The 24,076-nt window shown below is 40.6% G+C and overlaps 4 protein-coding genes across 5 annotated transcripts; 3 read left to right on the top strand and 1 right to left on the bottom strand.

The window, feature by feature from the left end:
* Positions 1–1,978: 1,978 nt before the first annotated feature.
* Positions 1,979–4,544, top strand: LOC121944389 (betaine--homocysteine S-methyltransferase 1-like). The gene is made up of 8 exons (XM_042488159.1): positions 1,979–2,085; positions 2,564–2,696; positions 2,801–2,913; positions 3,030–3,221; positions 3,325–3,472; positions 3,585–3,767; positions 3,860–4,088; positions 4,175–4,544. Exons 1-8 carry the CDS (start codon positions 2,068–2,070, stop codon positions 4,362–4,364), a joined length of 1,206 nt encoding a protein of 401 aa, XP_042344093.1. The 5' UTR covers positions 1,979–2,067; the 3' UTR covers positions 4,365–4,544.
* A 395-nt stretch (positions 4,545–4,939) lies between these two features.
* Positions 4,940–10,036, top strand: LOC121944080 (betaine--homocysteine S-methyltransferase 1). The gene is made up of 8 exons (XM_042487751.1): positions 4,940–5,002; positions 6,738–6,870; positions 7,003–7,115; positions 7,334–7,525; positions 7,656–7,803; positions 8,506–8,688; positions 9,185–9,413; positions 9,535–10,036. Exons 1-8 carry the CDS (start codon positions 4,985–4,987, stop codon positions 9,710–9,712), a joined length of 1,194 nt encoding a protein of 397 aa, XP_042343685.1. The 5' UTR covers positions 4,940–4,984; the 3' UTR covers positions 9,713–10,036.
* A 2,198-nt stretch (positions 10,037–12,234) lies between these two features.
* mrps36 (mitochondrial ribosomal protein S36) lies at positions 12,235–17,250 on the top strand. Of its 2 annotated transcripts, none has more exons than XM_042487754.1 (5): positions 12,235–12,519; positions 12,797–12,913; positions 14,641–14,704; positions 15,094–15,284; positions 16,632–17,250. In XM_042487754.1, the coding sequence occupies exons 2-5, from the start codon at positions 12,860–12,862 to the stop codon at positions 16,647–16,649; spliced, it is 327 nt and encodes a 108-aa protein (XP_042343688.1). In that variant the 5' UTR covers positions 12,235–12,519; positions 12,797–12,859; the 3' UTR covers positions 16,650–17,250. The 2 variants fall into 2 exon arrangements, with proteins under 2 accessions (XP_042343688.1, XP_042343687.1); XM_042487753.1 differs by having other exon boundaries at positions 12,794–12,913.
* Positions 17,251–18,454: 1,204 nt separating this feature from the next.
* Positions 18,455–23,822, bottom strand: LOC121944081 (pyridoxal (pyridoxine, vitamin B6) phosphatase). Its single transcript, XM_042487752.1, has 2 exons — positions 22,963–23,822; positions 18,455–19,696 (listed from the first exon to the last, which is right to left on the bottom strand). The coding sequence occupies exons 1-2, from the start codon at positions 23,558–23,560 to the stop codon at positions 19,350–19,352; spliced, it is 945 nt and encodes a 314-aa protein (XP_042343686.1). The 5' UTR covers positions 23,561–23,822; the 3' UTR covers positions 18,455–19,349.
* Between the last annotated feature and the right edge of the window lie 254 nt (positions 23,823–24,076).

Below are 24,076 nucleotides of genomic sequence, written 5' to 3'. Positions count from 1 at the left end.
AAGGTGGCACCAGGTCATTCTTTTGCAAATTACAGGTAACTCTCAAGTCTTTGCATGCAAGCCAAGTCCCAAAACCTAAACTTTGCATTTCATGTCATAAATGAGTCATTATGTTCTTGATCACATATAAAAAAAATAATAACAGAAAATTAAATTAATTAAACATCAAATTTACAAAATTATTATTGTTTTTTTTTTTTTTTTAAATTTGCACTATTTGTTAAAACAAGTTTGTTGAAAGTTGTTGCGTCTCCGTCTGTAATTGTCCACCTGTAGGTATTTTGTTGACCACCAGCTAGATTTTATGCATTAAAGAATTAATCTTTGGTGTCATTTTTTCCACATTGTTGTCATTTGCGTAACATTAGTTTTACATTTTTCTCTCCAACAGACTGGTTCAAACAAAGTGGATATTTAAGGGAATTAAGGTGTCGACTTGCTGGGCATTGAAAGCTTTAACATTAGCTGAATCTGGACATGAAAGGAACTTAACTGCTTTATGACACACTTTTTAAATAAGGTATTTTCAAGTCAAAGTGGTTGCTGTTTAAGTCCAAGTTGAGTGCAAGTCACATGACTTAGGTCCACACCTCTGATCACTGTTTTTCCAAAAATCAGCTCAACCTCTTTGAAATCTTTGGAACACTTGTCATCTCCTCTAAAATTTTGAATAAAATCATTTGGACTGGGAAGACTGTGAAATAAACAAACCTTTAAACTAAAATCCATTCTGACAACACTTTTGTGAAACATATTACATGCAGGCCCATTAGATCAGCAGAGGGTAATGTGATCTGTGCAACTCCAATACAAGCTGATGAAATCCTATGTTGAACTATAGATTAGAGGCATTTTCTGAACTTTGACTCTGTTGATAAACACCTATCTGTAACATTCCCCCTGAAACTGGATAAACCCAGAGCTGACAGAACTACACAACAGCAGTCTACTGAAGGTCAATATCCCCATATCTGAGTGTGTGTGTGTGTGTGTGTGTGTGTGTGTGTGTGTGGGGTGTGTGTGGTGTGTGGGGTGTGTGTGTGTTGTGTGTGTGTGTGTGTGTGTGTGTGTGTGTGTACATATCGTAATGAGTGTCTGTGTGCAGCACTTAAAAAAATAGGACAGCAATGAAGACTGTGAGCAGGAGGTGTTACTGGTTAACCTGGATAAATGCAATGATCTACATGCAGCAGTGGTTTTTAAATCTAGAGTGAAGGTTAAGAACAAAAGCAGTTTAATTCACTCTATTTTTTATTTTTTTTTAGTTTGTAATAGCTCCTCTGCATGACCAAAGATTAATACACAAACCACAAGTGTTTCCGTTCTGTTATGAGATCTTAATATAAAACCACAACATATGGAAGCTCCAGTTAGTCACCTCAGTTTGCACTGGGGCTCGAGTTGGGATCATTGCCAGTCTTATCAGTCTTGTGTCTCAAGAATAACAAGAACTGGACAGAAGTGCATAACACAAGCTTATCTCTTCAGGCCTTTGCAGCAGTTCCAACTGTGAGGACACCGTATGCTTGTAAAGTCCCTATTTGCATCAGAAATTTCAGGGTCACACAATGAAGATGGACACCTGAGAGACATGGTGTGATGTATCCACCCTGTATTTGCAGGAAACTACTTTGCATTTTCAAAGTCAAATATGGTCTGTTAAACCAATTCTTCTTTTATGTGTTACTCCACTGTGGTCATCAATTTACAAAAGAAAGCAGAATTTACAGCAAAGCAGAAACAGTTTGGGAGTATGTTAATATTTAAACTAGATGTTTTAATATAATCATTAAACTGGCAGATGTCTCTGTAACAGACCACATGTCCCCATCTTGCCAGAGATGACTGCTGCCCGTGCCATCCCCATTGATCTGTGAGCCAGACTGTTGCACAATGTCCAAACAGACATGTGGCAAATATACATGAATTTGGCATCAGATTGAAATCCTCCCACATTCACCCAGCTGTATAAAGCTGGTGAGGAACGACTTTCCTTACTCTCCGGGTCAAAAGCGGGGTTCGCTGTTACCAAGTGCTTAGTGCTGCAACTGAAACTGGGAAGACGAGATGTCACCAAGCAAGAAGGTAAAAAAAACCAACAAAAAACATCTATGCAGATGATACTGCATTGTTTCTGTTATTTGTGGATGCAACATGCAAATCTTTAACATCATCCATTGTAATTACATACTGTAGTTCAAAGTTGTCCTGCTGGTTGATGGACTGCAGTTATGAAGAAAATGTTTCTGCAAGTTTTATGTGCGCACGTGGTTTGTGAAGCCAGAGTAAAGCAGCAAATACTGGAGAGTCTCAGGCTAAAAACGGATTTTATCTTTTTACCTTTGCACCCATTTGCACATTGCCTCTTGCAAACTGCAACAAATACTACAAAATTGTACATTCATGACATTGTTTGTCTTACACTGTCTTTAAATCACATATATTTTTCCCTTCCTCATTGGTTTATTTGTGGAGATGTTCCGTAATCGAAAAATATCTTTAAGATTTTAAGATTATTTAGTGTAGAACTCAGTTTAATATGTGAATCCCTCTTCGCCCACAGGGTATCCTTGAGCGTCTGAACGCTGGGGAGGTGGTGATCGGCGATGGTGGCTTCGTTTTTGCTCTGGAGAAGAGAGGCTACGTCAAGGCTGGGCCATGGACTCCCGAGGCTGCGGTCACACACCCTGAGGCCGGTAAGACGGACAACACACACAAACCACACACGGTGGGAAGGTACACAAAACTAAAAGCACAAAATTTATTCCTTCAAAATGACAAATCTGTATGTTCCCATCAGTGCGGCAGCTGCACAGGGAGTTCCTGAGGGCAGGATCTAATGTCATGCAGACATTCACGTTCTACGCCAGCGATGACAAACTGGAGAACAGGGGTCAGAACTTGAGAATCTCTGTGAGTTCCCAACTACAACCAACATTGTTCAGATTGTGCAGACTTTGCAAATTCCTCTTTCCCCCACTAATTGTGAATTTATCGATAAACACAATGCCTCTGCCTCATTCTTTCAGGGTGCAAAGATCAATGAGGCTGCCTGCGACCTGGCCAGGGAAGTAGCCAATGAAGGAGATGCACTGGTAGCTGGTGGAGTGAGTCAGACTCCATCCTATCTGAGCTGCAAGAGTGAGACCGAAGTGAAGACCATCTTCAAGAAACAACTGGAGGTGTTTATGAAGAAGAATGTTGACTTCCTGATTGCTGAGGTGGATTCATGTTTTATTTCAAGTCATGTCAACTTCAATCTGACATATGATTGATGGAGCAAGTGAGTAGCTAGTGGTGACTGTGTTGTTTTGGCTATTGCAGTATTTTGAGCATGTGGAGGAGGCTGAGTGGGCCGTGCAGGTGCTGAAGACTAGCGGAAAGCCTGTAGCAGCTTCTATGTGCATCGGACCGGAGGGGGACATGCACGGCATCTCTCCTGCAGAGTGTGCTGTCAGGCTGGTGAAGGCTGGTACATATTGAATCTACTCTGCATGATTTCATGCTTTACCCTTATGTTTCTTTACTTTAAAGTCAACTGTACTGTCTGAAATGGCATTAACCATTACCCTCGGTTCTCTCAGGTGCCCAGATTGTTGGAGTCAACTGCCACTTTGACCCAATGACCTGCGTGAAAGCTGTCAAGATGATGAAGGAGGGAGTGGAGAAGGCCAAGCTGAAGGCTCACTACATGGTGCAGCCCCTGGCATACCACACCCCCGACTGCAACTGTCAGGGATTCATCGATCTGCCAGAATTCCCCTTTGGTAATATGTTTTGCTTAGACATCAAAAGAAAAAACATATCATCAGGTAACAGTCATGTACCTGGCAGCTCATTCTGATTTTTCTTTCCTCAGCTCTGGAGCCCAGGATCCTGACCCGCTGGGACATGCACGCTTATGCTAGAGAGGCCTACAAGGCTGGCATCCGCTTCATTGGTGGCTGCTGTGGATTTGAGGCTTATCACATCAGGGCTATTGCAGAGGAGCTGGCCCCTGAGAGAGGCATAATGGCCCCTGGCTCAGAGAAACACGGAATGTGGGGTGCTGGTCTGGAGATGCACACCAAGCCCTGGGTCAGAGCCAGGTAAAACCTCCAAACTAAAATGCACAAAACTATATTATTGGTGCAACTTTTCCTCTGTGTGTAACCTGCATCTTTACCATCCCCAGGTCTCGTCGTGACTACTGGGAGAACCTCTCTCCTGCATCCGGTCGTCCCATGTGCCCATCCATGTCCATGCCAGAGGGCTGGGGTGTGACTAAGGGCCATGCTGACCTAATGCAGCACAAAGAGGCAACCAGCAGCCAGGAAATGAAGCACGTGATGGAGATGCAGAAGAAGGCCAAGTCCTCTGCATGAGCGAGACAAAGCAAGATACCTGAGGCACCCATCCCTTCAGTCGGTCAAAAAGTGAAGAACAGAAGAACTCAAGTCTTTGCAGGTTCAATTTGGAGATAATAAGCACTTGTGACAGCGATGCTCCAGTTGTGGAGTATTACCATGTAAACCCCAAACAATAAACTTGAGTTTGTCACTTAATTTTACGGCCATGTGTTGTGTTGTCAATGTGGAATGAGTGCTTAAAACAGCATCTTTGCCTGAGTCACATATTTCACATATGCACTAGTATAGAACTTAATCCTTAATGACTTGTTGAAGGTAGCTGCCCACTATCAACTTTATGGATTTCTCTATTCAGTGTCCAAAAAACAGAAAACCCACAAGCTAACAGGAGGACAGACAAACACACCAACAACCATAATTAACCGGGACACTCACAATACTCTCATTCAGTTAAAGGGGGGAAGGGAGAGAGTAGGCATGGTAGTTGTGTAACTTGCCTCTTGCCAATCAGAGCAGCTCTTAGGTAGACCCCTCCCCTGCTTCAGAGAGATTTATAGTGGCCTTCTGCTTCACTTCGATGTTGCTTCAACCTCTCAAGGTCCTGAGCAGTCAGGGGTCCATACAGCAGCAGGATAATGGCACCAGCAAAGAAGGTATGTGTGAAACTTGCAGAATATTCATGCAAGGGTTTAAAATGTCTTGTTTTATGGAATGCATATATGTGTGATTTCTATTTGTAAAGATCCCTGAGCACCAAACTTAACATAGGTTTAGCTCAATTTGTCCAGATTTTGAAATATCCATGTCTGAGATCCACCCCAAAGCACTGAGGGGGGATGGTTGAAGGTGAAGGATGGGGGGGCACTCTGCATTTTATGGTTGAGTTTTTGTGTGTATTCTGGGCAGAGGGATATAGTCTTTCTAATGCATCTTCTGCACAACTGGTATATCAGATCATATGTCTCTGACCACTGAACCTTTGAACTGTTCATGGAGACATAAGGTCAGTAGAGTCACTATATGTAGTCAGAAAAAGTGACTTGAAAAACATCCTGATGAAAAGCTCTTGAAAAGTTATTTGAAAAGTTTCACTTTTTCCTGAGCTCATTTTGATTTTGATATGCATGGTGATTATAATTATCTCTCATGACTTTGATTAATTAAAAAAATGTTAATAGTACATTAAATACTTTTAAGTACTGTTTTATAACTGCAGAATTTTCTAGAATTTGTCAAGTTGTATATAAGGATTTTTTTTTTTTTTTTTTTTCCATAAAGACTCAATCTGACTCAGTGTGGTTTAACGTGAGGAGGATCCGGTGAGGGCTTATGGCACAACCACACACAATGTGGAGCTTTTAGCAGATTCAAATACATGAATCAATTAAAAAATTAACAATTACAAATATTTAGTGCTAGGACAGTGCATTAAAACTACTTACAGTGATGTCTTATCTGTCAACAGTTTATACTCAATGACTAAATCTGGATGCATTTTTAAATTTGAATTCCGCATTCTGCAGACATACAATCAAAAGTGTAACAAATATCTTTAAGCTAATTGTCTTTTCAGATTGAGAAATTGTCACACAAAGTCTGAATTTTACTATCACCACCATGCATTTTGGAATCAAAAGATTTAAATCTATCAGTCATCAGAGTCAGTGCAGCTGTTCTCAGACATGTGCAGCTGTCTTAATGACTCAGGGTTAGTGAGAGAAGAGGGAAGGGGGTCATGTAGCACTGGACGATGAACCCACAATGCATCAGGGGCAAAATGCAGCAATTCTAGGGTAGGGGCTAATACTGAATAATGAAATGATGATCCAGTAGTGATAGTATACTTTTTTACAAGTACAAGCAGGCCTGTTATCCAAGTAAAATGTGTCAATATCAGAAAATGATAGAGGAAAATCCTCAGGTAGCTGTTCAATCTCTTACTCTTGTGATCAAAACTGGTCTGAAGCTCAATTCTGAAGGTCTTAACAGTAAACAGTAACTGTAACAGTAAACAGTTTTCTTCTAAACAACAAATATAGCAACATCTGATCAATTCACATGGATTTAAGGTTAAAAATGTCTGACAAGCTCCCACCCACCCTCGGTATGAGCCACACCCATTTTTGACATAAGCCCCACCCCATTTCTAATCTTAACAATAACTGTTCCGAATACATTATTTCTCTGTCCGTCTAATAAGCATTATCTGACATAAATAAGTCAGTGTGATCAGAGGTGAGCCATAATACTAGAAAAAGGTATGCGAGTGTCATCAAAGTCACTTGAAATGTAAACCTGCAGACCTTTGGCCTCAGCTGCTCATCTTCAGCCCCGTACTAATTATATTCAATCTACATCAATCTAAACTTTAACTCGTCTGTTATTCAGGGAATCTTGGAGCGTCTGGACGCTGGGGAGATTGTGATTGGCGATGGAGGCTTTGTATTTGCCCTGGAGAAGAGAGGCTACGTGAAGGCAGGTCCCTGGACCCCTGAAGCCGCTGCAGAGCACCCTGAAGCAGGTGAGCTCAGGCTGTCACATACTCTTTTGTAAATGTTGTTTTTAATTATCGTGTGAAAGTGCCCCCTGCACATTTCATCATGCACAACAGTATGTGTATGGATTTGTTTTCCTTATCATTGTTTGATTTCAGTGCGACAGCTGCACAGGGAGTTCCTGAGGGCCGGCGCCAACGTCATGCAGACCTTCACCTTCTACGCCAGTGATGACAAACTGGAGAACAGGGGCAACAAGCTCACCTTCACTGTAAGTTTAACGTGACATCACGCCACTAGGGATAAGCAGAATATCCTGCAGATGGCTGATCAAATGTACATTGAAAACTGGCCAGAATGACTCATCTCAGAAAAACATCTTGACCACAAAGTAAACAATGTAGAATGAAAGCCCATTAGCCGTCTTTATAGAAATACTGATACATGAAGCCTTCTGTATTTCACAATAATTTGTCTTTCGTTCTGCAGGGTGCTCAGATCAACGAGGCTGCCTGCGATCTGGCCCGTGAGGTCGCCAACGAGGGTGATGCTCTGGTTGCCGGAGGAGTGTCTCAGACCCCATCCTACCTCAGCTGCAAGAGTGAGACAGACGTGAAGGCCATCTTCAAGAAACAATTGGATGTGTTTGTCAAGAAAAACGTGGACTTCCTGATTGCTGAGGTAGAGAATAAAAAAATAGACTAAAAAAAACATCACTTACCCATAGGGAACTGAATTTATTCCTCATGCTGTAGCATTTTCAGTTGAGAAGAACATGGTTTGACTGTGTGCTGATGTGTCTGTCCTGCAGTACTTTGAGCACGTTGAAGAGGCCGTGTGGGCTGTGGAGGTGCTGAAGGAGACAGGGAAGCCTGTGGCTGCTTCTCTGTGTATCGGGCCAGATGGAGACATGCACGGTGTCTCTCCTGCAGAATGTGCTGTCAGGCTTGTCAAAGCCGGTGGGTACAGTGTTTTTACACAAGATTTGAGTGCCTCTTCCCTGTAATGTGAAAAAAAAGTCTTAAAAGTGGGCAGGGCTGGGAGGGGGGCTAAGACATGCCCAGTCACCCATTCGCGCCGCCTCTTGATCCACAGCACCTCCCTTCCGCCTGCACACATAAAGTAGTCGGTTGGCGAGAGGGGGACAAGAGGGGGCTCGGTTGTTGATGAAAGCGAGCTCCTGCTACCAGGATCAGCCAATAGAAAAATTCAATTGTAATAGCTAGATTCAAACCTTTAGAGGGCAGTCACTATGCATATTAATAACACAGTATGAACTCCTTATTTGAAACTGGAATCAAATCTAAGAGAGGCATGAAATATATGTTGACTTTAAATTTGTTGAACTTGCTGAACTCATCTTTTCCTCACATGACCTCCCTGTAGTGTGACTTGGCAGTATTTCCCAATATGACAAGGACAAGATTTCTCACCAGCCGACTCGAGATAAGACATATCTGTTCATAGTCTACTGGCATGAGTTAATAACTGGGGCCAGCCTACAAGACGAAACTGTTTCCAACTGTTATCAGCGACAAAATGTTGAACATTAAAAGGAATCAGCCAGGTTCAAATGTCTTAACACCCAAACCTCTAGGACTTGTGCTCTTGCTTTACTTATCTGTAACAGTCAGCTAATGCTGATGCATGTTGTTCTGCAGGTGCCCAGATTGTTGGAGTCAACTGCCACTTTGACCCAATGACCTGCGTGAAAGCTGTTGAGATGATGAAGGAGGGAGTGGAGAAGGCTGGGCTGAAGGCTCACTACATGGTGCAGCCCCTGGCATACCACACCCCCGACTGCAGGTGTCAGGGATTCATCGATCTGCCAGAATTCCCCTTTGGTAAGAAAATACTGTTTAACCCTTTGAAACCTGGATTGGCATCAGTTTTCTTGTGCTGCATTCAGACACCTTTTACAAGCTATTTGACCCTTTGATATCTGAGCAAATTGGTTTGATTTCTTTCTAAAACATAGGGGGGAAAAGACAATAACCAACTAGTTAAAAAATGTCCCAGAAATGACAAGAAATTTATAAAACATGTTTTATAGAAGGGAAGAAGATTAGAAAATTATCAAAAAATAGGGAAAAATGTCCAGAAAACTATATTTCTAATTGTAAAAAAAAATTATATTTAATATTATGTTGCAGAGAAAATATAAAATATATCAAAAAATAAATACTTATATACATATATATGTGTGTATACACATTTCTTTGCATACACATACACCCTTTGCTGGTATACTGCATCACATTGCAGCAAAGTCAACCAGTAAAAACAAAATTGACCAAAATCAACCGCTCTTCAATCAAATGAGTATTAATCTTTTCTCAGGTTTGGAGCCCAGGATCCTGACCCGCTGGGACATGCACGCATACGCCAGAGAGGCCTATAATGTCGGCATCCGTTTCATTGGCGGCTGCTGTGGGTTTGAGGCTTATCACATCAGGGCTATTGCAGAGGAGCTGGCCCCTGAGAGAGGCTTCCTCCCAGCTGCTTCAGAGAAACACGGCAACTGGGGTGCTGGTCTGGAGATGCACACCAAGCCCTGGGTCAGAGCCAGGTCAGAGCAACTTTTAATCTCTCACTTAACACCATTAATGTACCTAAACTTGATCAAATGTGGAATATTGGATCTTCAGCACCACTGAGTACTAACTAGTATGACTTCTTGTCTCTTATAGAGCCCGTCGTGACTACTGGGAGAACCTGAAGCCAGCCTCTGGTCGTCCCCAGTGTCCCTCCTTGTCTGTCCCCGATGGCTGGGGTGTTACCAAGGGTCACACTGACCTCATGCAGCAGAAAGAAGCCACCTCTCAGGACCAACTCAAACAGCTGTTCGACAGGTCAAAGAGCCACTGAGTCAGTCTGTCTGCTTCAGACAGCTGCAGCAGACCTGAGTCAAACAGCCGTGCCATGCAGCTGCTGACGCTTCACGGTGGTGCGCACCGTCTGTCTGCAGTGCTGCACATAACAAACATAATGTCAGGGGCCGAATCTTAACCTGAGACTGTCACTGCTCTGTGCAATCTGTTGATTGTAAAACTGTTTTTATATGTAGCCATAGTGGTGTCTCAAGTTAGGAGTCCGCCCATGTTGAGATTGGGACCTTTTTGTTTTCCATGACTCTGGACCAGTTTGTTTCATAAAAAAAGACATCTAATAAAATGGGAATTGGCCACTTGACTTTAAAGACGTTGTTTCTTGCTATGGTAGAGTGAGTGGATGTTTATCAGTTCCATCATCTTAATGAGATAATCATGACACCATGAACACAGACACGTTTATCATCGTAAAGAATTACTAAACCCAATCACCAGAAAAAAATGTTTAAATTGTATGTTTCTGCAAACCACAGATATGTTGAATATGTACGTTTTATATGCAGCGGATATGCTTAAACTTTGCATTTCAATTTCACATCTCCCCACTGTTAGAAATGTAGTTAAGTTTAGGCACAAAGACCACTTGATTAGAGTTAGAAAAGCACCATATTTTGGTTTAAAAGCATATTTTACTGCACACAAAGCTGCAAATGTTGCAACAACTTGTTAAAAAACCTGCCGCCACAAACACGGCTGGAAAGGTCCCGACCAGGTTCTATGACCAAAAACACGGCCTGCTTGGCTGCTGTCTCTCCAAGGTCTCACGTCATTCACCATCTCCTCCTCCTCCTCCTTCTGATGAGAAGCTCATACATGAAATCTGAACTACATCACTTCAGAATTGTCGATTCATATGAAACTTACAAATGTAACATATCCTTGGTTTAGCTGAACTATTCTGAACCAATATAGACTTAAACATGTTGAGATAGAGCAAAGCTTAAATGCAATGATATGCATCATTTAATGATTAGGCCACTATTAGAGAGGCAAGATTTAACAACACACACATATTAACACTCCAGTGTCTCTCTGCAGCCTGCACAATATAATGTCAATATAATGAACATGCCATAAAGGTCTGAAATCCCCTCATCTGACACTGTCCTTCAAGAATGTGGAAGAACACAAATGAGATAAGATTTTTATCAAGCATCACAATACTTCAGAGAACCATTGCAATGAATGGTGGATCCTGTAGATGGCGGTGTTGTGATATCATGGCTGATATGTCTGACCGCACTTACAAAGAGCCTTTTAGGAAAGATGTTCCACCAGCTGCCGGCAGTGGCAACAACTCTGGATTGTGTTGTGGGTTTTTTTTTGTTGTTGTTGTTGTTTTGTTTGTTTGTTTGTTTTTTTACAGTGGTTTCTGTTCAAAGATTTTACCTTTTGTATGACAGGGGTACTTTGTTGATTTTATGCCTTATGAAATATACTACTCAACCCATAAAAACAGTTTAAATGATGTGTTTTACAACCCTGGTGAGGTCATCAAGGTGATTTTATTCTGGGCTTAGAGTTTTTTAACAGCAAGTCTGATTTAAATATAGGGGCATCGAGTTCAGTAGACATTCACATTTACCAGTCAGGGGGGGCCAACTTAAATATGCCACTAAAAGGATACTTTAACCACAAAATGGCCAATTGTAAGTCAAATAGTCATGCCATATTATGTTGAAATTGTACAAAAAAAAAAAAAGATTTTTCTCACATGTCAACAGGGAAAACGCTCACACAGCTTATCCATTATAGCCTTATTTAAGTCTCATTTATTTAGTAGCCAACAGGACATTAACTCAATGAGACTTGGATTAAACTGCACAAGTCGTGAAAGTTTATTAACAAATGCTTTGATACTTTATGATGAATTTAAATGTGGTCCCTGACCAGTCAGTTGGTTAAAATGTTTGCCATTGTCCATGGAGGCATGTGAGAGAAGAAGTCTTCACAAATTCAAGATAACATGGTATGACTAATTAATATGGGCTAAAAATGGTCATTTTGTGGGTGAAGTAATCCGTTAATTTTTATTACGGAAAATGTAGGCTACAATATATAAACCCATTAGAAGGACCAAAAAAGTCAGGATATCCACCCACTGTTGCTTTGACTTGCTTTTTTTCTTTCTTTTTTGCTAATCTCACATATGATTCCTGAAATTTTTGGGCTATATTAAATGAACTATATTTAACAATTATCTTTTATTTAAGTTTAAATGATATAATGGGGTGATTTGATGCTTACCTCTATCCTAATAGTAATATTAAATACTGTGTATTTTTGCAATGCAGCATGACAGATAGCTTTAGCCATATCATGTTTAAAGCGCACCGCGAGTTTACTACTGGTGACACATCTTCTCTTTTCAACGATCTCTGTTGATTTCCTCGCTTCTGATTGGACGAGCCTTGACCACTTGACCTGGTTCCGTTCTTTTTTCTCCAAGGCGGAGTGAAATCAAAGATAGGGTATGATATTTGTCTTTGCACTGGCACTGTAGTCATGTATTGACATTTTAAGGAATCACACAGACAGTATTTTTTGCCTTTTAATCGTTTTAAGACGGATAAAAGCGTTTGGAGCCTCACTTGACCTCGACTGGCTGTGCTTTTAGAGGATTAAGGTGTTTTATTGGTCTATTTTTGTATGTCCTTTTTTGACAGGAGGCTAACTTACAAACGGGAGTGATAGTCTGCAGTAACGCTATGGCCTGAGGATCTGACCTCGGAGGACAAACACGGGGTCAACGTATCTGTCTGCTGCTTGTCACAATCGCCAGAGGTAAAAGACAAAGCTCGAGGAAAGACGTAGCTAAAAAAAATACCCGAATATAAATATTAAATATTAAATTTGAAATCTTAACAACACGCATTAAGATGATAACATCGTCAGTATATCGTCTAAATATCAGTCTAACATTGATGCCATTCACGTATAGCGCATGATTAGCATCTTTACGCCGCTGCACCACTATCATGAGCCGCATCCTCTGGACCGCTTATGCTATAGATTTACCGTTAATACTTACAGCAGCGCCATCTTGTGTTTGTTTCAGCAGCTACACGGAGCTTTTGCTTTCTTTTTTTTTTTTAAATACCGGAAGTGAACCTGTGAGGTCGTCATGGGAAGCAAAGTCAGCTCCAAAATGGCTGCCCCCGCCGCCCGAGTTATCCAGGTACTGTTGCTCCTGATCTTTAATGACTGCACACATCACGGTGTTGAGTTCACACGAGCGTCGTGAAGTAAAAAAATGTCGTTTTTCTGATATTCTCAACAAGTCGGTTGATTTTGGTGAGGCTTTTTTGGTTGTCTAATGTCGTCGTACCCTTGTTGGTGTCCTTGTTTAACCGCAGTCTTCACAGAGACATCATGCACAGCAGCAATAAAGGCTGTCACCGACTAATACTTGAATCGATGTTAACTGTTTTTCACATTTTCACCGTTTTGGCTGAGCCGTTAGCCCGGTTTGTCAACGGCTATTTGCTGGAATCACATCTGTTAACGTTTGTTCATTTTATCCGGAGATTAAGTTTATTCAACAGCTGTTACAATATTGCTCACAGTTATCCAGTCACTCAACATTATTGACATTTTTTGTTCTTTTCTCTCGTTCAGTGACAAAAATATTGTGTCTGACAGCCCTGGTACTTGTAACTATCGTTACATTTGTAATCCAGCAAGTATGTAAACAATAATGGAGTAGGACCAGGGATCGACAGATTATCGGCCTGGACAATTATTGGGGCCGATATTATTATTATATGATTTGCTGATGATCTGTATCAGGGTTTTATTTTATTGTCGATAAGAATTATCAAATCAAAAAGTGCAAAGAAAGTGTCAGCATGTGAGGAACTTTTACTTTGCAAAACCTCAAGGAGCTATTTTTATTTATTTATTTTAATTAAAAACAAAAATTCTGGGAACTTTTATATGTATTAAGTATATACATGTAAAGGTTAAGTCTTGATTTAACATTTGCATTTAAACAAAGTGTTGTGATGGAGTTTGTTGTATTCCAAATTTTGAATATTGACAAAACTATGATCATTCTTATTGTAAATGCATATCAGTTCCAAATATTGATTATTGGTCTCATTAACTATTAATGAATTATTATATATATTATTAACCTGTATCAGTATTTGCCCTGAAAAATCAATATTGGTCAACCCGATTTTCTTTTTTTTTTCTTTTTAGTTTAAAAGTATCTATGTAAGATAACATCTTTATGTATTTTGCAGCCCATGGTTCTGTCTACCTATAGAAAAATTTTAATTTTGTTTTTTCTTGGGGATCACTACATTCTGACCCGTTTGTCCTGATTGATCTCATTTATCTTTGGTACATTTTGTGTTAGTCTCCTCAGTCTGAATCTACTGTCATCATCTAAGACTTACGCTTAAATCACAGATGACCTTGATAAGTTTTAATAGGCAGTGTGTTTGGGTATCTGCCACTGAACTACTATTTACTAAAAAGAGGTTTAATTTGGAAAGTTTGTTAGCTATGTGCTTTTCAAGAAACCATGTTTTATTTACCCAGGTTGTCCTGCTATTTGCATTTCCTGCAGAAGGTTAAAACAAATATATACACACAAATAAGTATATATTATCATGACGAACCAGCTCCTTCTGTAAAGACAAGTCGCTTTAGCATTGTCATTTTTGGATACTTTTAGCACTACAGACATCTTTTCACCATCACTATACATGGTTTATTGGGCTCAGTTGCAGATACCTAAAAAAATAAATAAATCCGCAGATAAGCTGCAATTATTTGAATAGATGCTTTATGCTTTTTTAGTTTTGGGCTAAATAAGTCTTCATCTAATTCACACAGCTGTTTGATTTAATGTGTGTGTGTGTGTGTTTGTTTGTTTGTTTGTTTGTTTGTTTGCAGGCTGTTCGGCCTCACGCTCCTCTGATCAAGTTCCCCAAAAGACATGATCTGCCAAGACCCAACGGTGAGCGTAATGAAAGTGAATAATGGTCAGATAGTGGACATCTTCTGTCTGTTTTATGTTGAATTTCTCTTTCTGGGCTCAAAAATGCAGATTTATAAATTATTTCTGGTTTACACAATATATTCACACAGTAATGCTACAGTGTAGAATCAAGTAACCGTTTTTGGGGATCCAACAACTGTAATTTGAACAAATACCTTGGCCTATGTGTGCCTGTTTTGTTTTTTTTACAACACTCTGACGGGTAAAATATTTGACAGTCATGTAATGAAAACATTTAATGAGATTTAACTAATTTTTCCTTTGGAAATGCACCTTAATGTTTTCCCTTCTGATGATTTCTGGTGCTTCTTGATTTTTTTTCTGACTCTTTTCTTTCCTTTTTTTAGTCCAAGAGGCATTGAAAACATTAGCAGTTGATTTAACACCACACAACAATCCAGCACCACCTCCATTATCAAGACCTCATGTACCTTTGACCCCAATTCCTGGCACACCAGACACCTTGGCCTCTATTCAGCTACTACCTGCAAGATACCGCAGGAGACCGCTAGCAGCAGAGGAAATGGACTACATCCAGGTGAGGGGTCTACATCTAAAGGCCCAGACACACAACACCCACATCAAAGAGCATGTGGCAACGAAGGCCAACTGTTGCACTGCTGCACCTCGCCAAAAAAGTTGTACCCGAACACACTGCAGAGACTACAGCCAACAGTTAACTGGCATTAGAGGAAATAGCTCTCCGCACCAGCAGGCAGCAGTATTCTGTAACATGAGTGTAAAAAAGGAAAACTGGAAGACCAACAGGGCAGATTCAAGATGCTTGTTAGCCAGTTAGCACATTAAAACCACAACCTGATGTTGAAAAAACAAAGCATATTTACGGTGACGCAGACGCCATGGTAGATATGATCAGCTTGCTGTATCGGTTGTTTGTTTGTTGATGCAGGGTGCTCCGGGTGTCGGCTGATTTGCAGGATGTGATTTGTCTGATTGTCACGTTAAAACAAAAACCCCATATCAAATATCCCCCAAAATAAACAGGCCTTTACAAAAAACAAAGTTCAAACAAACTACACATAATAAAATTAAGCAAACACACAGGGGCTGAAGACTGCATCCTCTCTGCATCCTCCCTGCTCTCTGCTAATTTAGCACACCTGCCTTTGATGAGCAGATGCCGGGTCAGGTGATGCATTCAAGTGACTCAGAGAAATGGGAAATTATAAGCACCTCTAGAAAGACACTTAAAGTACTCCATCTAGAAACTGAATACGGTGTTTACCTGATTAATGAACATGATTGTCGTTGACTCGTAGCACTCAAGTTGTAATGCATTTCACTTGCTAAATACATTTTTTTTGTCGTTTGTACATTTTTATTAGCGAAGGACTGCTTAGTCTTAACATTTTGATCAGTTATGCAAACTTAGTTTTGATTTCTTTTTATGAATGATTATTGTTATTTAATAGGGGAGGTATCCCCATAAGCCAGTTTTGGCTTCTAACGTCTCCTGCTAAGTGTTTAAAGTTCTTAGTTTTCTTTTATGTCTTTTCTATACATGCAAATAAAACTCAACACATACACTTTATACTCCAAAAGCCAAATCATAAACAGGTTATTCATGTCCATGTACACGCACTCAGTAAAAAAGCCTTCGTCCTTGAGTTAAGATTAACCTCCAGCTGTTATCTTTGGCCGTAGAAAGCCGATAGATAGAACTATTGTCTGCATCGACACTTGTAGGAACAGACGGCGTGATGTTTATGATTTACAGCATCTCATAAAAATTTTACAACTAGTTGCAAAACCTGAAATTGTAAACCTAAACTTGTGCATGTATGAGGAACTGTAATTCCAGGATCCTTATTGACAAACCTAAAGTTGTTTTTCACAGATTTGTTTTCTCTTTCTGTCTTCACAGCGCGGTGGACCAGAGTGACGTGAAGCGACTCAATAACCGCAACCAAAGTCCTTATCTGTTGGAGATCAGTTTTTGTCTTTAACTCTGTTCCTCAGCACAAGAGAACCTAATGCCACATGACACATGATGTAGAATAAAGTATTGGATAAATCCTGTTTAAATGTACATATGTTTATTTTTTAGATGTTAAATCTTAATTGTATTTATCAGAATGTCTTCATTGTATTTCGCACAGCAAAGCCATTACAACAGCATCTAGGTTTTCTTTATTTACTTTATTAGCACTGCAGCTATTCCTTACAGGTTTGTTTTTTTTGCTAAACAGTGGTTTAAACATGATATCGTCTCGAATTTTCTGATTTTGTCTTACTATATTTTGAGCTTCACTTGCTTTACCACCACACAAAAATCCAAACGCCAGGCTCTGGTACAAAAATAAAATGATTGGATTTTGCATTTCATGCCTTTTCACTGCAATCCACGAACTCATCTGTCTGCTGGACTCAAACGAGGCTGAAGAGATGCTGGATATAAAGTTGCAATATTACCGAGTGAACTGGTTTTGAGTTCCTGTGAACCAATGCTGGATTTAAATGATTAAAAGAATATTGAATTTTGATTGTGGTGTTCTTATCATGCTTGATGTAGAAGCATAGACACAAAACAAGCAGAAGATAAGGACATTCGTACACTGGGGGGAAAAAAAACACTTGATTTTTGCTTCGTTTTTTTCACATTTAAGTTAAAGATCTTTGATTTAATTAATCCACACAATAGATACATTTCTGTTAAATGTGGGTTGCAAAATTGTTAAAATCTCTCTTCTTGAGCACATTACCTTTTCGAAGACACTCCATCCACCTGACAGGTGTGGCATATCAAGACAGGGTGCCCACGGTCATGGAAAGCCTGGAAAAGTCATGAATTTCACAGGAAACAAGAGTCATGCTATTACTGAAAATCATTGAATGTTTTGGAAAAAGTAATTGAACTGTCTTCTGCACGAGTCCTCTGTACGTGGCTTTAACGTGTCAGCGTGTAACGTTTGTGTACCCTCATGCACGTTTGTCCCTGCGTGTTGTCTCTCCTTACATGTAGGCCTTTTCCTGCTGGCTGAAATTACAGTTATGGGCAAAATATATATATTATGGCTCCTTGAAAAGTCATGAAAGAGTTTTGAAATTTTGGCCATGAAAATGTGTGGGAGGCCTGTCAGGATGGTTGTCAAAATTAAAGACCACTCCAAAAATGTGCTGTTCTGTCACACAACACAACCGCACAGACGTGACGAGTTTTGAGGGAGCCACGCTGACTGCAGAAATGTCCACCAGAGCTGGTGTCTGTAAACTGAAAGGTCATTTTACTGCCATCAGCTGTCTAAAATATCACTGATTTTGGCAGTACATCCAACAGGCTGGCTACAATGACAAACTGCTGTCAATTTAAGACCCAGCGAGGACGATGAGCATGCAGATGAGCTTACCTGAGACAGTTTTTGGTGTTTATTAAAAGCAGTTGTTGGATCAGCTGTTCAGGTGGCTACATGTAGCCACACCCGTTGGATGTCCTGTCACATTAACAGAAACCACCTTGGAGACGGCCTGTGGCGGTGAAATGAACATGAAACGGGCAGCAGGTCCGGTGAATGTTTCCGTATGCCTATCCTTTATCAAGCTGCACATTTTAGGGAGCCCTTTCATTGTGCACACCTGTGTAGTGATGATGCTGCTTATCTTCATCTGTCACACCTGTCAGGTGGATGGATCAGCTAGGAAAAGAAAATGTGCACACTAACACAGATTTTAACAAATTTGTGACCAAAATTTGAGAGAAATACATCTATTGAGTGCAAAAACAGTCTTTGATCTCTGTGAAAAAATGGAGCAAAAACAAATGACATTTTCAGTGTAAAAACAGGACATATCATTGTCTTCAACAGATGAACATCTTCATATTTAGGATTCATTTATTGTTACCGTTGCTGGCATGCTCTATATGGTAAACATTAACAACACTGACATTTCACAACAAAGCAGTATGACCGGCCACCGTTACTGTGTCACTGGTGTTCTAACTATGAGGTTCAGTAAGCTGTTTGGCACTCTGATGAATATTGGCACAAGTAGCACAGACGTGACAGAAAGGCCAAAAGTGAATACACACGTCACCTGTCTGACTGGCAGATTGTCATCTTCCCCAGAGCTGAGAGAAGTTCTTTAATTATCTCCTCTTGCCATAAATGAATCGAGGAGGAGTCACACCCAGGCAAACACACGGGAGGAAACGATTCTACGTTAGTAAGTATGTCTGCCTTTTGGCAAAAGAAATATCGACCAGCCTTTAAACACATGAATGCCGTTGCAGAGCAATTCATGGCTTTACAAAAATACTTCTGGATGTTAAAAATATCAAACCACCTATGAACTTTATGAAGAGGAAAGTGCAGTATATTCATATATTTTTATAAACACTTACAGCAACAAGGAACCGTCGATCACAAATGGGCACAACACTAGAAACACTGAGGTATGCACTGGATTACTGATTATTTTGGGGAGAATATTCTGTCCTACTCGTGTCTTAGACACAACATAAACAGCGTCATGTTACTGAGGAGTGTTTCTTTGTTTTGTTTCTTTTTTTTTTGCCAGACTAAAACATTGCACTTGAAATGCAGTAGAAGCGATCTGTGCTCCGTACTAGAGGTGACAGGACTCGTCAATTGCTCTGTTCTTCCAGTTCCTCAAAAGCAGGTAAGAAATCAGCGATGGTGTCCACCACGTAGTCGGGCACCAGGCTGTGGTTGGTGCTCAGCTCACTATTCCGGTACTCCTGGGCCTCCTCGATCTGAGACACGCCGGTGAGAGTGAGCATGGTGTCCAGGCCACAGTTGGACCCGAACAGCATGTCTGTCTCTAGGCGGTCCCCGATCATCAGGCACTGGGCGGGGTCCACCCCCCTGAACTGACTGGAGATGCACTCGAACATGAAGCGGCTGGGCTTGCCGATCACAGTGGCCTTGCGACCTGAGGACACCTCCAGCGCTGCGGTGAGGGAGCCAGAACCTTAAGAGGGTAAAGATGAGACAAAACGTTAGATTAAAGTGAGACATTAGGCGGGTTTCCATTACAGATGAGCGCAAAATGTAACTTGTATTTTTAAAATGTCTATAAAACACACTTGTGAGATGGCTGTTTTCAGTGAGGGATTTTATGCGAGCAGCATGGTGATGATGTTCAAAACATTAGCAGGTTTATTTCTATTGCAGCCACCGACCACCGTCCACGATTTCAGACGAATTGCTGATTCAAAACTTCTGAATGAGCCACTCAACTTCTCTTGTAGCTCCTGCTGCATCATTCCCGAGCGAGACAGTTCTTACTGACGAGCACAAAGCCAGAACATCATGTGACCTATGAAAGCCAAAAAGGTGTTTCCATTGCAGTTTTGCAAAATATGACTTTTCGAGTCGTCTAATATACCACCTCATGTGGGCATAAAATCTTTTGTGCGATAAATGGGAGTTTTTAAAAAAATTACGTTTCCATTAAGAAACTTTCTGTCTATATTTTATTTTAGTTAGTTTTGTACAATATTGTGGCAGTCACCCTTTTTATATTAAGTTTAAGTTTTTTATTCTTATTTAATTTAACAATAATGCTTTTTCACACCTAGTTTTAGTTTTTAGTTAACTGTAATAACATTGACAGGGCTATACTGTTGCTATCTTTTTTAGATTTCTGAATCCAGTATTGTTATTTTACAGAGAGCCACTGGTTTCAATTCATTTCTGTGCATCATAAAATCAAGTAGAAAGTTCCTGAAATGTAAACAGTATAATTAAACAGGCAAACTGGTAGCTGCCCTGAAGCCGCACCTTTCCTGAAGCCCTAAAAAGACTCAGTTTCATTTTTACTGTCTGGCAACATACATGCAGCTAAAAGATGAGGGTGTTCAGGCAGGTCCTGCAGTATCATCTGATCCTTTTAATGTTTTGGAGGGCATTTTGTCTTCGTAGTGATATTGGGGCAGAAGCAGGAAATGAACTGAGAGATGAGGAATGACGTGCAGCAAAAACACCAGGCAGGACTTCAACCAGGGTCACTGCCATTAAAAGGTGAATGTCTAAAAAACTTACGCCACCTGATTTTGAGACCCTGCAAAGTTGGTTTGATACCTTTAATATATCAGTTCATGTTGCACTTATGTGATGCATATTCATTCCTAAAATTCATGTTTAATCAAACCGACAAGCCTGAAGCTCCATTTTAAGGGAAATATATTGTAATGAAGCTGTCATGTGTAGTCTGTTGGTGTACTGTACACAGTAGACCCCTTAAACATGATAAAGTACAAATACAACGCACATAGAGTGAGAAGAATTGCAGTTGGTGGGGGACCCCCCCCCCCCTCAGCAGAGGTTTAACCTTAATATATCAGTTCACGTTGCACTTACATGATGCATATTCATTCCCATTTTTGTTTACCACAGACATATATTAAGCCTACACATTTAGGGGAAATATACTGCAAAAAAGCTCCCCTGTGTAGTCTGTCCTGTGCACTGTACACGGTGGGCCCTTCAGGGTGACAGATGAGAGACGGAGAAGAATAGCAGTCAGCGGGGAGCCCCCCTATTCAACCAATTCTTCACAGTGAACACCGTGTCTATTTGTCTTTTAGACAAAATCAGTGTGCACTCAGCAGAACTGCAGCTAGAATTTGCAGGTGCAACAGTAACTCTCCAGTTCTGTTGTTTGTTAAATCTACACTGAACAAAAATTTAAACACTTTTGTTCTGCTTCCATTTTTTCACAGGTTTAAGTTAGAGATCTTAGACTTTTTTCATGCACTAAAGAAACACGTCTTTCAAATTCTGCTCATAAATTTGTTAAAATCCATTACTTTTCCCTTCCCAAGATAATCCTGACAGGTGTGGTATATGGACGTGTTGATTCAACAGCATGATTACTCCACAGGTGTTCTTTGGGATAGTCACAATAAAAAGACACTCACAAATGTGTATTTTGATCACACAACACAATGCCACTGACGTCACAGGTTTTTAGGGAGCGTGTCACTGGCATGCTGACTGCAGGAACGTCCACCTGAGCTTTTGCCCGTAAACTTAATGTTCATGTCACTACCATAAGCCGTCTCCAATGTAATGTTGTTTCTGTTAATTTCGCAGTACATCCAACTGGTCTCACAACCGCAGACCACATGGGGACCATGCCAGTTCAGGACCTCCTCTTCAAACGTCTTCACCTGCAAAATAATCTAAAACCAGCCACCTGAACAGCTGCGGCAACAACTGGTTGGCATAAATGAAGAATTTCTGCACAAACTGTCAGAGACCGTCTCAGGCAAACTCATCTGCATGCTCAAATGACAAGACTGCATGAAATGAGGAAAAGATGACAAGAAAATGACCTGAGATTTAGTTTTAACAGAGACTGAGAGAGAGAGAGAAATGACTGACTTAATACTGATTTATAAAATAGAGAAAAATGTAAAAAAATGTAAAAATAAAAATATAATAATTTTTTATAAGCCACTTAACTATCCTTTTTTATACCTTGTTTTGTTGGTTTTGTTTTGTTTATTATTTAATTATTATTATTATTATTATATTTATTTATTTACAGTTTTTCTTCTTTTTTGGGGGGCTCAATGTTGGATAATTTTCTTGTAATTTTTAACTTCTTCCAGTGTTTTTGACAAAATCACACCTTGCTCAGGTTTCAAAGGGTTAAAACTTGTGATATCTGTGGCTAAGTGCTGCATTTTTTTTTTTGTTCAGTGTATTTGTTTAGGGGTGAACAGATTATCGTCCAGATCGATTATTGGGACAGATATTCAGCATTTTGCTGATTATCTGCATCGGCATTTCATTTTAATGATCCCTTAAAAAACAATTAATTAAAAAGTGCAAAAGAAGTGTCAGCATAGTAGAAACTTTTAGTTTGTAAAACCCCAGGGAGCTATTTTGATTTACTCATTTATTATTTAACTTTTCACTTGACTTCATGAAAAAAAGTTGCCAGGAACTTTCAGTGTTTGATGCTAAAAGTTCCAGCTTTGAATAAACATTTGCTAAAGGCATTTAAATAAAGTTTTGTGTTGGGAGTTGTTTATATTTCAAATTCTAAATATTGACAGAAAGATTTTCTTTTTTTTTGCGTCAATATTTTCGGTTCCAAATATCGGTTATGGGGCTCATTAACTACTATTAATAAGTATCAGTGCTGAAAAACCAATACTGGTCGACCCCTATAATCGATACATGGTTGGCACTGATACAATAAGCTGAGCCTCATCACCACCATACCTGGCAGTATCCTTCCACCTGACAGAGGGTGCCAGGGGTCGTTGTCGGTGGCCAGGAACAGACAGTCCGGGTCCCTCAGGTAGCACGAGGCTTTGGCCAGTTTGAGAAAAGTCATTTTGTCATCATGTCCCACCAGCACTGCCTTGACGTCCGGAGCCAGGGTGCAGTTATAGATGGTGGCGTCCGGGTCGTCCGCCTCCTCCACGCAGGGGATGCCCGCCTCCTGCAGCTCTCTGCGCAGCCCGTCGCAGCCCATGACGAACACCTGTCCGCGGACCTTGACGACGTCTCTCAGGTAGAGAGCCGAGCAGTACGACGAGCTGAAGATCTGCTCCAGCATCACGTCGGTGAAGCCCAGCCGGGAGAACTTGTGCACATAATTCTCCCGGGGCCTGGTGCAGTTGTTGGTGACGAACACCACGTTTTTGCCGTGTCGTATCAGCGAGCTCACCACCTTCGCCGCGCCCGTTATCGCCTTCTCTCCGTGCCATATGACCCCGTCGCAGTCGAACAGGATGAAGTCCTTCGCCTCGAGCAGACTTCTGATCTGCGGACCTCGAATTTTCTGGCAGCCTTTGAAGCCAAAGGCGCCTGCCATTCCGGCTTTTTCCTCGGTTTCTTCCGTCTTTCACCTGCTAGTGGTTCCCCATGTCAACGGCTGGAGCATAATGTGGTGAAGACGGCGGGTTAAAAGATAAGGAAACAAATCAATGTCAGGAAATCACATTGCAGAGTCCTTGGTGCAGTTATATACACCGACAGCGGGCTACATAAACATTGACGTCTAACCACGCCCACATCGTCAGCATCGACCAATCAAATCGCAGCACTTTAACCAATCAGGTTCCAGAGTGTCACAAGACCTTTATGAGCAGCGTCCTGAAAATTACATGGCGCCCTCTTGGCAGCTGATGGATGCTTTAAATATGACATTTTATCTTTATTTTTTTTTATGGTACATAACTTCTAAATAACAGAGCTACGCCACAACTGTACAATACAGAACTAAATAAAACAAAAGAAAGAAAACTGAAGTTTTAGCAGTTCTTTGGGTATTCTTTGCTGTATAATGCTGTGCTGTAAGTACAAGAAAGTTACCTAAAAAGTAGTTACT

This window comes from Plectropomus leopardus, chromosome 6, assembly GCF_008729295.1.
Source record: "Plectropomus leopardus isolate mb chromosome 6, YSFRI_Pleo_2.0, whole genome shotgun sequence".
Taxonomy (NCBI): Eukaryota; Metazoa; Chordata; class Actinopteri; order Perciformes; family Serranidae; genus Plectropomus; species Plectropomus leopardus.
This window is presented reverse-complemented; position numbering and strand designations above follow the sequence as displayed.

Excerpts from the sequence above, each read along its gene's own strand:
- LOC121944389 (XM_042488159.1), top strand. Across the intron at positions 2,697-2,800 it reads GGTCACACACCCTGAGGCCG|TGCGGCAGCTGCACAGGGAG; the intron begins GTAAGACGGACA and ends TGTTCCCATCAG. Across the intron at positions 3,473-3,584 it reads TGTCAGGCTGGTGAAGGCTG|GTGCCCAGATTGTTGGAGTC; the intron begins GTACATATTGAA and ends CGGTTCTCTCAG.
- mrps36 (XM_042487754.1), top strand. The coding sequence starts at position 12,860 with ATGGGAAGCAAAGTCAGCTCCAAAATGGCTGCCCCCGCCGCCCGAGTT. Across the intron at positions 12,914-14,640 it reads CCGCCGCCCGAGTTATCCAG|GCTGTTCGGCCTCACGCTCC; the intron begins GTACTGTTGCTC and ends GTTTGTTTGCAG. Across the intron at positions 14,705-15,093 it reads TGATCTGCCAAGACCCAACG|TCCAAGAGGCATTGAAAACA; the intron begins GTGAGCGTAATG and ends TCCTTTTTTTAG.
- LOC121944081 (XM_042487752.1), bottom strand. The coding sequence starts at position 23,560 with ATGGCAGGCGCCTTTGGCTTCAAAGGCTGCCAGAAAATTCGAGGTCCG. Across the intron at positions 19,697-22,962 it reads AGGTGGAAGGATACTGCCAG|GTTCTGGCTCCCTCACCGCA; the intron begins GTATGGTGGTGA and ends TACCCTCTTAAG.
- LOC121944080 (XM_042487751.1), top strand. Across the intron at positions 7,804-8,505 it reads TGTCAGGCTTGTCAAAGCCG|GTGCCCAGATTGTTGGAGTC; the intron begins GTGGGTACAGTG and ends GTTGTTCTGCAG. Across the intron at positions 8,689-9,184 it reads TCTGCCAGAATTCCCCTTTG|GTTTGGAGCCCAGGATCCTG; the intron begins GTAAGAAAATAC and ends ATCTTTTCTCAG.